The 17,500-nt window shown below is 42.5% G+C and overlaps 1 protein-coding gene across 4 annotated transcripts in view; it reads left to right on the top strand.

Moving 5' to 3' along the window:
* ryr1b (ryanodine receptor 1b (skeletal)) overlaps window positions 1-17,500 on the top strand; it is a 155,207-nt gene that overhangs the window by 10,264 nt on the left and 127,443 nt on the right. For all 4 annotated transcript variants that reach the window (XM_061719889.1, XM_061719886.1, XM_061719887.1 and 1 more), the window contains exons 2-8: window positions 10,395-10,517; window positions 10,605-10,706; window positions 14,840-14,914; window positions 15,004-15,082; window positions 15,665-15,777; window positions 15,858-15,957; window positions 17,478-17,500. The exon at window positions 17,478-17,500 is cut by the window's right edge and continues 149 nt beyond it. In XM_061719889.1, coding sequence (XP_061575873.1) covers window positions 10,395-10,517; window positions 10,605-10,706; window positions 14,840-14,914; window positions 15,004-15,082; window positions 15,665-15,777; window positions 15,858-15,957; window positions 17,478-17,500 — 615 coding nt within the window. The remainder of the gene's footprint in view (window positions 1-10,394; window positions 10,518-10,604; window positions 10,707-14,839; window positions 14,915-15,003; window positions 15,083-15,664; window positions 15,778-15,857; window positions 15,958-17,477) is intronic.

Below are 17,500 nucleotides of genomic sequence, written 5' to 3'. Positions count from 1 at the left end.
AGTCATTTATTCATGACAGAACTTCTCATCTGGGTTCTCATCTCTTAAAGAAGCTGCTGAATCTTTGATGTTGCTGTTTTGTAGCAGTTGACCTGCAGAGGTTCAGTGACATCACAGACTCAGATCAGGGGAGAGTAGTTTCATCCGTCTCCACCTCCACCTCCGTGTGTCTTCAACCACACGCAACGCTTCATTACCTGCACTTCAAATGTGGGAAGTCCAACCTCATTTGCCCTTTTTTTAACGCTATTCTGTAAACCATGAAATGTTTCCAGTCTTTATACAATTAACCTCATTTACTTCAGTTCTCTACATTTATTTAGCTAATAAGGCTCTGCCAGTGTTTGGTCTAATTAGTTTATACTAAGTTGTTGGAAAATGATTCAGGAAAATCCGATGCAGAGTGAGAAATGTTAAGTTTTTGCCTTTCTGCGATTGTGTCATCTTCTTCTAATTTTTAAATTAATTTAAAGGTGAAAAATCATCATCATCAGTAAACAGACAACCGTGAGCTTCCTGACTGCTGACTGTTACATTTCTGCAGCTTTCCTACCTGCAGCTGTTCAGGCGATGCAGGACCGGGTTGAGCCTGATACTGACTTCATACTAAATCATTTTACAGGTGACTTCAACGTCGCAGACAAACGTCCACAGGCAGTTTTAATACATTTAATACGTCTAGTTTTTTCCTCTCATCCAGCTTGTGTCTTGCCTCGATGCTTCGAGGCATCAAGGCAACTGAGTGAAATTTGAACTTATGTTTGCACGTAAGAACAAAGTCCCTGAAGTTAAAAGAGTGGCACCCTCACAGAGGAAAGGGATGGAGCTAAGTGTCTGACTCCACCCCCTAAAACAGCACCTGAAACACCTAAAACACGCTGAGACGTGGATATTCCTCTTATCAAGAAGCAGAATTGTGCTTAAGTTTTTACTGTAAGCTTCTTTTATCCACTGCTGATGAAATCTCCTTTCAAATGTCTGAGTTATAAGTATAATCTTTGCACGTATTTGCTGTTTTTACAGGAAATGGGTGGGTTTAAGTCTTTCATGGTCTCGGTGAGCGGCTGGGGGAGTCTCTGAGAGTCTCTGACGAGTCTCTGCCGAGGGCTGGGAGTATCTGCTGGTCAGCAGAAGGAGGGAACGTGATAGTGACAGGTGCAGACAGCTAAAATAGGAGTGAAGCGGAGGGGGGGGGGAACCCCAGAGCAGAGCAGAGCCGGGGAGCTGGTGGAAAAAATAAAACAACAGAAAAAGGGACGACAGGAATAATAATAATGCTGAGAGAGATATATCGGATTCAGTTGGACAAAGAGAGAATTAAAACAAGGCTTCTGTGCACAGCTGAAATATATAATAATAACATATATACACATATATACGGAAGAGTATTAGGGCCATGCAGGAGAAAAAATATTTAAGAGGGGAAGATTTTTTTTTATTGTGCACTTCGAGAAAAAAGTCGAAATTTCGCGAAAAAAGTCGAAATGTTGACATTAATGTTGAAATACAATTTCGAGAAATAAAGTCGAAATTTCGTGTATAAAGACGAAATTTCCTGAATAAAGTTGGAATTTTGAGAATAAAGTTGAAATACATTTAGACTTTTTTCTCGACATTTTGACTTTATTCTAGAAATTTCGACTTTTTTCTCAACATTTCGACTTTTTTCCCGACATTTCGACTTTTTTCTTGACATTTCGACTTTTTTATCAAAGTGCATAATGAAAAAAAAATCTTCCTCCTCTAAAATATATTTTTTATTTTTCTCCTGCCTGACCCTAATACTCTTCCGTACATATAAGTTCACCTGCCATGCAACGATCCTCAACGACATTCAAATAAAATAAAATATACATTAAATGCCATAATATGTCCCCTTTCAAGACTGCGCTGTAAACTAATAAAAGTAAATGGACTTATTTTCATAGAGCGCCTTTCTACAAAGAAATGTACGTTTTACGTCTCATTTGCTTTATGCTCATTCTTGTGTTGTTTCTCGTGAGTATTGACTCTGCACCATGATGCATGCTGGGAAGGAAAGAGGTTTATCACAGGTTTTTTCCGGACATTTGGGAGGATTACCGAGCTCAGGGAGTCCTGGGCGTAGATCTCCGGGTTGGCTGGCTCCGTCTGGGGTCGTAGCTGCTCATTAATCTGTGATCAGGAATGCTGAGGAGTCTGGGGCCAGTGATTCTGCCTTGGCAGCAGTTACCTGCACGGGACGGTGTTGTTCCTCGCTGGCACAAAGCGACGCAGCATGTAGAAGAGCTATCAGTGATGTAAGAGGATGGAGGCATCCTGCCGCCCCCCCCAGGTCCGCGAGCTGTCACTCAGGATGCTGATTCTGCTCCTGCAAGGGCTTTCCCAGTCCTCGGAGGGAACCCCCGTCTTCCAGAGTCTTATCGAGCGGCGTCTCTCCTCCACCCACATGCTGCACAATGTGCTGCTCATCACTCTTTCTTTTTACGTCTACGATCAATAACCTGGAGGGGGTGGGGGGGGGTGGTTGCATCAGCGCGGTGTGACGAGAGCACGAGGCAGAAATCTGGAGCTGTGGAGGAAAAAGGGATGCAGTTTTAGTTTGAGGTGAATGATTTGGGTGGAAGCCAGCTTTACGTGGTGCATTAAATCGATCTTTAGACATATACGAATTAGGGCTGGGGATCGATTCAAATGTCAAGAATCGATTCGATTCCGATTCTTAAGATTCAGAATCGATTATCAAGATTTGATTTGATCCGATTCGATTCGCTTCCGATATTGATTTGGGTTAGTGTTATTAAAACTGTTTTTTCAGCTGTTGCATGAATTATATGACTGTAGTTATGCAAAATATTACTACTAGTGTTATATTGAGATTAAACAGCAAGTATTGCAGCTAATGATGCTGTAAGGACCAATCAGCTCCCAGAATGCTGATAGAACTGCTTTCAGAAACATCATGTGGGTCAGAATTACCAAACAGATCCAGGGAGGAAACAGAGACGGATGAAATCGCTTTTATTTTTTCCCACATTCTGTTTTTATTTGTTCCATTTTCAGTCTATTTTGGTTTTTAATTTTTGAGCATTTGGTTTTTAGCATTTTTTGCAAATGTAACCCCAAGACAGTATATAAAGTAATGAAATATAGACAATTTATGTAATTACAACCTAACACTTTAATGTTTTCATACTTTTAAACATATTTAAAGGCAAAAACATGGCACTAGTTATTCTCGTGTCCAACAAAACATTCCTTTTTTGGGGATAAACAAAAAAATAACCAAAAGTTGTAATGTGTTGATGAAAAAAAAAAATACATAAATAAATAAAATAAAAAATTATTTAAAAAAATTGATCTTTAGACATATGAATTGATTTTTAGGAATTAATATGAGAATCGATTTAGAATTGGGAAATTGATTTTTTCAACACAGGCCTAATACGAATCGATTTTTAGGAATTAATATGAGAATTGATTTAGAATCAGAAAATCTATTTCTTTCAACACAGGCCTGGTGCAGACGTCTTATTTCAGTCAGGGTTTCTATTGTAGGAGCACATTGGAGGACCGGGGGGGGATGAGGGGAATCACACAAATGCATCTGCTGTCAGGACCTAGCGGGGGTTTCTGGTTGTAAATCTCTGGCGCTTAACTCCGTTTTACACGCTGTTTGTTTGTCCGTCGGCATCTTAACATCCAATTGTCTCTTCCTCCACCTCTGACCCCCGACTGCTGCGTAGCTGGGATCCTTCAGCTGCCAGGTCCAAACAAGGCTTGGCTGTAAACCCCCCCCATGTGCCTCGTGTTGGCACCGTTCCCAACACAGACACCGCCCAGGTAGAGAGTCATCAGTCCAGACTTGGTCCCATCAGATCTGATCCAGTATATGATAATCAGGAGCTGTGGACGCTTTATTATTTAAAGGAAAAGTCGGGTGCACAGCCTTCAAACCCCGAGCGCTCTATTTATACAAGTATGAGTTAAGCCTGGAGGTTTGTGACAGCTTTGCACATGCTCAGGCTGGAAGTGGTTCCCGCAGCGAGGCATCTTGGGAAGGACCTGGTGTTGTTGAGTTGGGATGTCACCTGTGATGTGGAAACAACTGGTTTAACCTTGTGATACTGAGCACTGAACGATGACAAATTGGGGGCCTAAGTGAAATATTATATGCCTCCCCACCCTCAAACCTCTCTCCATCCCGAATGTACGGTGACCGAGACCCGCCATTGCTGAAAATAAAAGTAACGCTGCAAACAGAAACAAACGCAGCTGCAAATAAAATAAACGCTGCAAACAAAAAGAAATGCCGCTGCAAATAAAAGAAACGCTGAAAATATAAAGAAACCCTGCTGCAAATAAAATAAAAAAACTACGCAAATAAAAAAGCCACAACGGAAGTGAATTACCTGGGACTATTTTTGCCGATGCACCAGTGTTTTTATTTGAGAGGAGAAGAACACTAACCTTTTCACTTATTTTCTCATTCGTTGTTCTTCTTATTCCTCGCTCTTCTCTTCTCTCACGTCTTCTTCTCCTCTCACGTATAAAAAACACCGGTGCATCAGCAAAAATAGTCCCTGCTAATTCACTTCCGTTGTGGCTTTTTTATTTGCGTCGTTTTTTTTTTATTTGCAGCTGCTTTTATTTTATTTGCAGCGGCGGTTCTTTTTATTTGCAGTGTTTCTTTAATTTGCAGCGGCGTTTGTTTCTGTTTGCAGCGTTACTTTTATTTTCAGCGATGGCGGGTCTCGGCCACCGTACGAATGTATCACAGGTACAAAATGACCGTATAACAACACACCATTTAACTTGACACCTTTTATCAATAATAACAAATGTACAGGATATAGTTTGACTGTATGAGTAAAAAAAATAAAAAAATCCACCTGACATAAATAAATAAATAAATAAATAAATAAATAAATAAATAAATAAATAAATAAATAAATAAATAAATAAATATTGAATTAAAAATATGCAACCTGAAATAAATAAATACATGATTTAAAAAAAATTTAAACAAATCCCAGTCACAAATAGCGATAAATTACTCGTCACAAGAAAGTTACTTCCACCATCTCAATCCCCCACAAAAAACTGAAAGCAGGTCTGAAATCAGAACTAAACGTGTACGTGTTCCTTTTTTACAGATGCATGTTTTTCTCCTCAAAAATATTCCAATTTCTAAACATAAATTGATATAAAACTATGGGCAATATATTGGCTAAAGCTTATAGTTTATATAACTGGTCATGTGACCCTCTCTTCAACAGAGGTGAAGGGTGTTAATCAGTTCCTCAGGGCTGCTGGAAAAAACAAAAATCAGCTCAGGTGTTTGTGCCATAAAGTCTTATTTCAACAACATACCCACCTTCAAGTGATGCACGAGTTTCCTCTGTTTTGCCTTTTTTCTTCTCTCGCTCACTCCTGATTCGTGATGTCTTTTGGACGACATGTTGAATTCTCCCCTTCTGCAGCGCTGCAAGAGCCTTCCTGCACGCTGGCCTCTGATTGGTCGGGTGTCGAGGGCTGTCAATTATTGCGTGGTCAGATTACAGGTCTCTTTTCCCTCCTCCGTCTCTAGCGTGCATATGCAAATGCATCCCCTCGCGCAAAACAGGGCCCCCGTTGGAAGACGAAGCCCTACGCACAACACGGGAGGTTATTACTCCTGCCTTCTTAAGTCTATAAAATCAGTTTAGAAATGATGTCAGAGTTGAAAAGTTGCCAACAACACGTCAAGACCTGGTCATCTATAATCCCTCACCCTGTTGGCATTAAAAAAGCAACTTTCCAACCTTTTCTGTGCATGAAGGCAAATGTTTTGGGAACTGTTGGACCGCTTCTTTGTGGTATTTTGACCAAAGCATCTCTCAGGAAATTGTGTCATTTTTTGAAAAAAAAGTGCAAAATGTCTAGCTTTAAACCTAAAATACCCATCAAGAGTCTTGGTCCTTAAAACCAGGCCGCGCTGAAACCCCCTCGCAGACAAGATGACGCCCTTTAACGATGCTGATGTGGGTGTTTTGTATTTTAAAACAATAGTTTTGAAGGTCTTTTTTGACAAAAGGAAGTGCAACCATGTATTTCATGATGAATGACCCCAAAAAGGGGCAAAGACGTTCATGTAAATCCCGACTGGAGACCGCAGGAGTGATGATCAGGTGTTTGTCCTCTGACTGGATCATGAGACACGGCTGAAACAGATGAGCTGAGCTGCAGATCCTCTGAAACGGTGCCATCCAATCCGGCTTGGCGGCTCGGCGCCGTGACCCACTCAGCCTCTTCCGTCTGCTTTTAGACTCCGCCGAGCTCAGCGTCATCTCCTTCACGGGAGCTGTGAACACTTTCACCCCCCCACAGCTTTCACCTGATCAGCTGCTCTGACAAACACCCAGCGGTACCGGTGCGAGGGGTACGAGCAGTACTCGAGTTTTAAAAAAAAATCAGGGGGGATGGTGGACTTTATCATATGGGGACAGATAATTTGTGCTGATTACAAATAATATAATATATTACAAATAATAGCAGTGACCAAAACAGCTGCAGAAATACTGCAGGAATGACATAGCAGCAGTTAAATGCAGCCTTCTGTAAGCTTTAAATATCCACTGGGCTTACATCAAATACATCAAAACACAACAATAAAAAACACTTTTCTGAACTTATCAATATGACTCTGTCCTTCACAGGATAAGTAAAATGGATCACTGCAAAAACTCAAAATCTTAACAAGAATATTTGTCTTATTTCTAGTTAAAATGTCTCATTTTAGTAAAAAAATCTCATTACACTTAAAACAAGACTCATCACTGGAAAAAACAACAATTTTCACCTGTTTCAAGTAGATTTTCACTTGAAATAAGTAGAAAAATCTGCATGTGGAATAAGATTTTATTGCTTGTAATGAGAAGATAAATCTTGTCCCATTGGCAAATTTTGCTACTTATTTCAAGTGAAAATTTACTTGAAACTGGTGAAAATTGTCAAATAAGTTATTTTTCTGGTGTTATTTTTCTGGTGATGACTCTAAATGCTGAAATAGCAGTAAAACCACATTCATGGATGAAATGACATAAGGGATGGAAAGGGGGGATGATTTTGACCGTTTTTATTTCAGGGGGGATGCCATCCCCCCTCATCCCCCCTCATCCCTCCTCATCCCCCCTCAACTCCAGTACTGGGTACGAGGGGTTCTAGTGCCAGATCTCCTCTCTGGCTTCACCTCTCTGGTTGTCTGATTCACGGTGTGTAACGATACACTAATCTCACGATAACGATACGATATTATAGCAGTATTTTTTTAACAACCTTGAATGAGGAACATATGACTGGAAAAAATGTTTTTTTTATTTGAAAGACACAAAATACAAAACAATGCTGTGCGTTTGCCCTATTGTTACAGTTTGTAATGCTTTATAACTGTTTAAGTTTTAAAGAAAAAGCCAGGCCAACCATTTTCCACAAACTGAACTAAAAGTAAATGTCAGGTTTGCATTATGCATCTTCAGTTTCATACAAGTACAAATATTTTGCCACAGGTGGACATGGACCCAGGACTGAGACAATGGCTCGACATTGTTGAAGAAATATACGCCATGGAAAAATTGACTTTTTGTTTGAGGATTAGAGGAAGGGATTTTGCTGAAAAGTGGCAAAAATGGTCTACATTTAAGGTCAAATCCCAGCCATGCCCTGAAAGAAGGGAAAGAAAAGAATGGCAAAATATTACATCTCCCCCAGGAAGTTATGTTATGATTGTTACTATCATTTTTTATTTTTATTATTATTTTTTTTTTCTATTTCCTTTCTGTGTAACTTGAAAAAGACAAAATAAAAAGTATTAAAAAAAAAATATATATATATATATTTTGCCACAAACTGAATAGTTTCTCTCATGTACGACTTGACTTTTTTCTTTTCCAGAAATGTAACAACTAAAATTAAATAAATAAATAAATAAATAAAAGTAAATAAATAAACTATGAAACTATGAAAAGTCCCAAACTCCAAATGCAACATGACTGTTATTTATCTTCTGCGAGAGCTAAGAGCTTCACCTGCTCCAGCCTGAGGCCGTAAGGTGAACCCTGTTATCGTTTCATCCTCCCTCCTTTGGGGGCTACACAATCTTTGCATCATAAAAAAGATTGATTCATGCTCACCTTATAAGTAAAAGTTCAGAGCTCAAAACCCCGCAAGAGTCCCATGATCGGGACCGCAAAACGGTACTAGTTTCTTCTGAGCGTAGTAAGATTTTGGTCCGCGGGTTGAGGCGCGGTCGTCACGTGATCCCGCTGCACCAATAGGATGTTACTAGTAAACAATATATTAATATTAATGACACAATATCACGCTACAGTTTGTCACCTCCACGACACGTATCGTAAAATTTCGTGGTACGATATATTGTTACACCCCTAATGCGGGGGAATATCAAGGACGCGTCGCTCCAGTTTCTGAAGTGCAAAGCAGGGAACATGAGGACGGGACAGAGGAGACATTTCTGGGCCGGGGAGAGATAGATGACACCGCTGCCCAAGTATCGGCCGAGGAAAGGCGGGCGAGGGAAGGTTAGAATGCCTCTGAAATGCACCACTTTTTCATCCTGTGGTGCATCCTCCCTCACTCTGAGGTCAGAGGTCGTGGCCCGTTCTCAGCCCTGCCAGAACCAGCAGGTCGTGAGGACCCGTTAGCCGCTGAATCAGAGGAATATCCGTCAGGTGGAGCGACGGCCCCCCCGGCTCGGCTGAGGGGACGGGACAGCTGGGAATGCCGAGCGGCAGGTGTGGGTTTCACACAGGCGGGTGTTTATCGCTGTATTTACACCAGTATGTGAGGGTCCCGCCCCCGACGGGGGGGGCAGAGGCCTCCGCTTGAGTCTGTCCAACCTCCAACCTCCAACCCCAAACCTCCAACCTCCAACCTCCAACCTCAAATCTCAAACCTCAAACCTCAAACCTCAAACCTCCAACCTCCAACCTCAAACCTCAAACCTCCAACCTCAAACCTCAAACCTCCAACCTCAAACCTCAAACCTCAAACCTCCAACCTCAAACCTCCAACCTCAAACCTCCAACCTCAAACCTCAAACCTCCAACCTCCAACATCGAACCTCAAACCTCCAACCTCAAACCTCCAACCTCAAACCTCAAACCTCCAACCTCCAACATCGAACCTCAAACCTCCAACCTCAAACCTCCAACCTCCAACATCGAACCTCAAACCTCCAACCTCAAACCTCAAACCTCCAACCTCAAACCTCCAACCTCCAACCTCAAACCTCCAACCTCCAACCTCCAACCTCCAACCCCAAACCTCCAACCTCCAACCTCAAACCTCCAACCTCCAACCTCAAACCTCCAACCTCCAACCTCAAACCTCCAACCTCAAACCTCCAACCTCCAACCTCCAACCCCAAACCTCCAACCTCCAACCTCCAACCTCAAACCTCCAACCTCCAACCTCAAACCTCCAACCTCAAACCTCAAACCTCCAACCTCCAACCTCAAACCTCAAACCTCCAACCGGGTGTCTTTTGTACTTGTTGATTATCGTCTGCTTGTTATTGATTTATTAGAAAGAATAAAGCTCAAAACTCGCTGTGATTATATATATATATATATATACACATATATATATATATAAAAAAATATGTGTGTGTCTATATTATATATATGTATAAATATATACACATGTATATGCATATATGTGTCTATAGTATATATATATGTGTCTATAGTATATATATATATATATATATATATATATATATACACAAATATATGTGTATATTATGTGTGTATATATATATATATATATATATATATATATATATATATATATATATATATACACACATATATATATACACATATGTATATATGTCTATGTAGCAGAGCGAGTGCTACGGGGGCCCGACCGACAGGATAGAGGAGGACACGGAGCTTCAGTGCAGAACCCTTTTTATTATAATCACCCACAACACAGGACACACGTGCTTCCGCTCCAGCACAGCAGAACACAGATCACCAGCAGCTTCCCAGTCCAACACCTGTCTCAGCAGCAGCTTCTCCTCTTATAAGGCTGGCAGGGTGGAGAGGCTGACGGGCCACAGCTGTGTCCCGTCAGCCTGAGTGGCTGCAGCTCCTCCACTCTGCCACAGTCTATATATGATTATATCTTTAAAGAGTTGAATGGTGTATTAAAGGCTCCAGACTGTTCCTCAACGTCGCACTTTGAGCTTTGATTCTTTATTAAATCTGCTTTAGGCAAGTTTTCCTGTTTTACACCCTTTTAGGGTCAGTTTGGTCAATAAAAGCTCAGACAGTCCCTGAAAGCGTGACATCTCAACCCCACGAGGGTGGTAGTAATGTTGAACGTCAGTGTTGTTGTTGTGCCGGCTGCAGGACGACCAGGTGGTGCTGCAATGCACGGCGTCCGTCATGAAGGAGCAGCAGATTAAGTTATGTCTGTCGTGCGAGGGCTTCGGGGACCGCCTCTGCTTCCTGGAGACCACGTCCAACGCCCAGGTACGCCGCCGCCACCGCTGTCCCCCTGTTTGTGTCCTGCAGGGCCTCTCGTCCTCATCACCTTTCACCCCCCTGGTTCCTCTGCAGAATGTGCCGCCGGACCTGGCCATATGTTCCTTCATCCTGGAGCAGTCGCTCTCGGTCCGAGCCCTGCAGGAGATGCTGGCCAACACAGTGGATATGACCGAGGTGAGCGTCGCAGGCACGTGCACGCAGTATATCTGACTTTTGTCAAGATTCTCACTGAAATAAGGACATGGACCTCTGCAGCTGGTCTTCAGGGGCCACATGCACCAAAACCCTGCAGAAAAGTGCATGAACCGTATCATTATTATTAGTCAGCGTATCTTTTAAGCCATGAACACGTCTGGTTCTGTTCTCTGAGTCTTGATAGTCTTACACTTTTATACATGATATATATGTATAAAACGCTCTTTTTGCACCGCAGCTAAACAGACATGACGGTGAAAGTAACTCGTGCAGTAAAAGATTCCTATAAATGCGTCTAAATTGTGGTTTAGGGAACAGTGGACACCAAAGTTCAAATTTATTTATAAAGCACTTTAAAAACAACAACAGCTGACCAAAGTGCCGGACAAGCAAAAGTAGAACAAAAACAAAACAGGACAACGTAAAACATAAAACACATAAATAAAGTAAAACAATCCTGGTGAGTTAAATGCTAGTGAATAAAAAAGAGTTTTGAGGCCAGTTTCTGCAAAAGGTGACAAATGGGAACAAAAAAACATGAAATAAAAGTGTCTTTTGAATTCAAACAGACCAAACAGCGCTATTAAAAAATAACAAATATTGGAAGTAACAGGCCATAAAGAGCATCATCTCCGCCACTGAGAGTTTTGTATTATTATATCGTATTGTTGTAGAGGACTGAGGGATACACGAGCCCGCTCTGTTTCACAGCAGCCAGAAGGTTGTTGCAGAAGCGTCCGAAAATGAATAAAAGCTCCATATCTGGCTCAAACTGCTCCAAAAACCAAGTGTGTTTATGGTCTGTTAGGACTGTGGCTGCTGAGATCCACCCGTCGTCCAGCAGGAAAGGCTGGTTTGGATCTGTGAGAGCTGAGGGCAGGAATCCCTGAGCAGTCTCCTGAATCACATCGGCCCCCGGCGGTCTGGCCAGCCGTCCTAGCCCCCCCCTGAGATACTAATAATCAATCTGATTCTCCTGGATTTTACTTCCTGACGAGCATCAACAAAAGACTGTTTTGCAGGTTTTGCAGTAAAGTGGATCCACGGTGTTATTTCTGCAGCACTTTGGTCTCGATCAGCGGCACTCGGTGCACCTACAAACCATGTGCTGCGTGAACGGCTGGTCAGGCCGCTTCGCTGGCTCCTCAGTGCCGAGTCTGAAGCTATCTTAAGGTCGATGAAGGTTAAACCTGCAGATATAGTTCAGTCCTGGGTTGAGGAGATAATCTGAAGAGTAAAACATCAAGTAAATCCGTCGTGCGGCACCTTTCAGTCACGTTGCGCTTCATAACGCATCAGATTCTGTTAAATTCGCTCCTGGATAAACATGCAAAAACAGGAAACAAGTAACTTGCTGGTTCTTTTCGTCGGACAAGAATATTTACGTTTTTAAATACTTGACATGTTTCGGCGATTACTTCTGCCTTCGTCATAGTTAAAGTAACATCAGCTGATAAATGATGGGTAACACACACTATCTTGTGACTGTCATGAAGGCGAAAGGATCGCCGAAACATCTCAGGTATTTAAAAAAACCTAAATATCCTTGTCCAACGAAAATAATCAGCAAATTAAATTGTAAAAATTAAATCATGGCAAACAAAGTGTTTTAACACATCTAAACTCTAAACACTAAACACTAAAACGGCCATATTTTAAGTCTTTTAGGTCTTTGTTAATGTCTCATTAAAAGTTCACCGACAACCTTCAGTCAGTGTTTGATCCCCATCACTGGATTTATTTGACTGCCTTTCTCTAATTTGCTATCTGACCCCCCCACCCCCCTTTTTTTTTTCGCTCTCTGCCAAGCAGGCAGTCGATTTGGACAAATGGGTACGTCTGTTAACACGTTTTTAACCCCTGTGATGTTTGTCCGACCGGCCTGGCGTCGGTCCGTGTTGCTGTACCTGTTGACGTCCTTGTTGGATGTCTTATCGAATCAGATGGTGTCGTGTCTTTAACACGTCCTGATTCATGTCTTGGTGTTGGTGGTCGTTCCCCTCGTCTGTCATTAGCTCTCAGGGACTTCTGGGGTTCATGTTTTTGTTGACCTTTGACTTTATCGGTAAGGATTAAACTGGTAAGATCGTGGTGGGCGTCTTCCTTTTTATTTAAATGATTAAAACTCTTCATGAGGTCAAATACATTTCATGCATTTCATTACCAGCCCCCCGACCTCATAATAACTGTTCCCCTTGTTCTGAAGTTCCTTGTATGTTCGTGACGATGTTGGACCGTACTGTGGAAGCTGGTTTATGTGTGAAGACATTCATCTGCCCTTCATTAGTGAGGCTGAATCTCCTAGATACTAACTAGACACTACCTACTGTACATACTACCTAGACACTACCTAGGTACTACCTACACACTACACTGATATGCTACCTAGATACTACACCCAGACACCACCTACACACTATCTACTACCTGGCCACAACCCAGATTATACGACCTAGACACTATCTACATACTACCTAGACACTATCTAGATACTAACTAGACACTATCTACATACTACCTAGACAGTGTCTACATACTACCTAGACACTATCTAGATACTAACTAGACACTATCTACATACTACCTAGACAGTATCTACATACTACCTAGACACTATCTAGATACTAACTAGACACTATCTACATACTACCTAGACACTATCTAGATACTAACTAGACACTATCTACATACTACCTAGACAGTATCTACATACTACCTAGACAGTATCTACATACTAACTAGACACTATCTACATACTACCTAGACAGTATCTAGATACTACCTAGACAGTATCTACATACTATCTATACACTATCTAGATACTACCTAGACACTATCTAGATACTACCTAGACGCTATCTACATACTACCTAGACACTATCTACATACTACCTAGACACTAGTATCTAGATACTACCTAGACACTATCTAGATACTACCTAGACACTATCTACATACTACCTAGACACTAGTATCTAGATACTACCTTGACACTAGTATCTAGATACTACCAAGACACTATCTACATACTACCTAGACACTATCTAGATACTACATAGACACTATCTAGATACTACCTAGACACTAGTATCTAGATACTACCTAGACACTATCTACATACTACCTAGACACTAGTATCTAGATACTACCTAGACACTATCTACATACTACCTAGACACTAGTATCTAGATACTACCTAGACACTAGTATCTACATACTACCTAGGCACTATCTAGATACTACCTAGATACTACCTAGACACAACCTAGACACTATCTTAATACTACCTAGACACTATATAGATACTACCTAGACACTATATAGATACTACCTAGACACTATCTAGATACTACCTAGACACTATCATCTACATACTACCTAGACACTATATAGATACTACCTAGACACTATCTAGATACTACCTAGACACTATCATCTACATACTACCTAGACACTATATGGTGGCCTGTTTGAAGCTGTTCCAGAGACACATGAGGGGTTTAATAAAGCAACCACATTCCTGTTACCGTTCATGAGTCCCGATCACAAACGTCGCATCGTGATTAGTGAGACGGGGTCGAAGCCGAGGACCCGGGAGGACCTGCTGGTCCGAGGCCGGAGCTGCAGATGAGAATAGCACGGCATGCAGCCCGGCAGCACCAACCTCTGTCGGAGATGGATGAGGCAACCGGACACCGGCCGAGCTCTGGCCAGGCCTACCTCCGCTCTTTACACACACACACATGCACACACACACACGCTGGGAAACCACCGTTGCCACCACCTGTCCTCACTAAACCCGGCGCTAATGCAGCGGATGCAGAGCGGAGCTAATGATGTCAGGCGAGCGCCCCCGACTCATCCCAGGGGATTACTGCCACTTACCCAACACGCAGGCTTAGAGCCGGCATCCCGCAGTCAGTCATCGTTTAGCATGATCCACCTACACCTGCCTCAGTAATTGTTTTCTCTTTCTAATTATTTCTGCATCCTCTCTGGATGTTGAACCAAGGTAGGGTGTTAACTGCTGCAACAATGACACTGTGGTGTTTTATTCTCGTATGAATGATTGATGCATCTAGAGTTTGTAACTCTTGATCTGACCGTTGCAGTCGTCTCAAGGTGGAGGTCACCGCACCTTGCTGTACGGTCACGCCATCCTGCTGAGGCACCACCACTCGGGCATGGTAAGACCGGCTTCCGAGGCCTAGATTTGCTCAGACGCCCTCGACGGCGTCGTGTCGGCTCACGCCTTGAATGAAACCTCTCTCCTCAGTACCTGAGCTGCCTGACTACATCCCGATCCCTGACAGACAAGCTAGCCTTCGACGTGGGCCTGCAGGAGGACTCCATCGGTGAGGCCAGAGGACGCTTTGCATATTCTCCATCTCTTACAAAACTATTCAGCGTCTTTTATTTGCAAAATGATGTCTGGCTGTCGTAGTAAACACACAGGCACAGATTACCTTTGTAATACTGTATTTGACCCGGTCTTTGTACGTTTTGACCGTATAGAAACGTAATTCTCGTCAGTTGTGTGAAATAAGACCTGGAAACAGGTCTATTGTGGCATAGAATTGTCAAATTGGTTTAATTCACCGTACAAATTGCCACCGATTACTTTTGTAATACTGTATTTGACCCGGTCTTTGTACGTTTTGACCGTATAGAAACATAATTCTTGCCATTGTAAGAATGAGATGTACCTGCTGTACTCTACTGCCCTTACTTTTTAACAACTTGTGCTTTTTATTATTTTACCTCTTTTATTATCATTTTATTTCAATGTATTTGTTATTTACAGTTTAATTGTGTCTTGCTGCTTTTAATGTTTATGTAAAGTACTTTCAATTACCTTGTGTTGAATTGTGCTATTCAAATAAACTTGCCTTGCCTTGGAAAGGAGCTCAGGTGATCCGATCTCTTCCTCCTGGCAGGTGAGGCGTGCTGGTGGACCATCCATCCAGCCTCCAAGCAGAGGTCAGAAGGTGAGAAGGTCCGGGTGGGAGATGACCTGATCCTCGTCAGCGTGTCTTCTGAGAGATACCTGGTAAGGCCCCTGGTAGGCCCTGCCCACTGCTCTGCAGCTCTGAGGACGAGTACGCCAACCTCTCCTCCCTCCCGTTTCAGCATCTGTCCTACGCCAGCGGGGACCTGATGGTGGACGCCTCCTTCATGCAGACGCTGTGGAACATGAACCCCATCTGCTCGGGGTGTGAACTAGCCGAGGGTAAAAACTCACACAAACACACCTGACACCGTCAACGATGGCACGGAAGTCACCTGCAGAGACTGAACACTGACTACGTTTACATGCAGTCAAAATTCGGGTTATTGCTAATATTCCGGTTACTGAAACATTCGGAATATTCCGTTTCCATGCGTGAGCAAACAGGGTTATCCCTGTTTACATGGTAATTAATCATTCGGGATATCTGGATCAAACCAGCGACGCACGGAGAACTTGATGACGCAATTCCCGTCATTTCCGCTTCTTCTTCCTGTATCTAAATTCAAAACAAATGCTGCTTCGCGCAACTTTTCACTCACCTTCTTTTAAATCTCACTATCCCCGTACTTTCTACCGTCTACAAATGCCAAAATGTTCATATCCTTCATTACATTTATGAAGTGATTAGTCTCCTCCTGGTCTTGTGTTTCTCCGTGTTTATAAGAACTTCCTGGACTCAAAAGACCAGGATTCCTTGTGAACAGAGCATGTGCAGAAAACAAATTCCTGTTCCGTTTGATGGGGATATTCCGTTTGGTGTTTACATGACCCAATATTCGGGTTTTAAAAGGAGTAACCCAGGGGTCATATTCGGGTTTTTAAAAACCCGAATATGAGCAAATTCGGGTTATTCAAAGGGGTTATTGGTGTTTACATGGCCGTGCAAATTTGGGTTATTGCTAATATTCAGGTTTTAAAAGGGTTATTGACTGCATGTAAACGCAGTCACTGTTTAGACGCCTAAAAGAGAACGATACCGGGAGGTCGGTGGGTCTTAGCGCTGGATCTGGTTGGGAACGTCAGAGCTCGATGTGGAGGTGGTCTTCAGCACCGCCCATCGCCGTGACGTGACGCACACTGGTGTTCAAGTCACAGAGAGACGGCTGCTCTGCTGCAGCTGGAACCACCGAGTCTTCCTGGATGAAACCTTCACATCTGCTCTTTTAAGACTTTCTCTCTAAAAGAGGGTGTAAACACAACGGTTTTCCCTTACAAACGGAAAGTCATTGAACAGTTTAGTTCCAGAGTTGCTGTACTGTCAAGGAAATGTATTATGTTTCAATGGTTTAGATGCTGTGGGTGATTTTTATATAAACACTATATAAATACCTGCTTACAAGCAGCCGATTTTGACTTTTTTTAGGATATATTTCAAATATCCAAACCTGATCTAGGAACAGAGGATGAAGGAAAGACGTTGGTCCACAGTGGAAAAGGTTGCACTTTTACAATAAAGGCTAAAAAATCACACCTTCGTGAACATTTCCTTGAAAAGATGCAGCTTGAATCAGGTTTTCTTCTTCACTCTTCACTTTTACACCACGACAGATGCTGATCTGACTTTGAGACCTCAAAGTCAGATCAGTCAGGGGTTCCTCCCACGCTGCCCGGCAGCAGTATAACTGGGGGTCATTTACTGCCGTAGATGGTGACGCTTCTCTGTTTCCAACACACCTGTTGAATGTTGACCGCTGACTCAGAAAACGCAACGTCACTGCCTGGTTTCTTCCTCCTCTCAGGGTTTCTGACGGGAGGTCACGTG

This window comes from Cololabis saira, chromosome 4 (assembly GCF_033807715.1).
Source record: "Cololabis saira isolate AMF1-May2022 chromosome 4, fColSai1.1, whole genome shotgun sequence".
NCBI lineage: Eukaryota > Metazoa > Chordata > Actinopteri > Beloniformes > Belonidae > Cololabis > Cololabis saira.
The sequence above is the reverse complement of the archived record's forward strand: the minus strand, read 5'-3'. Positions and strand labels throughout refer to the sequence as shown.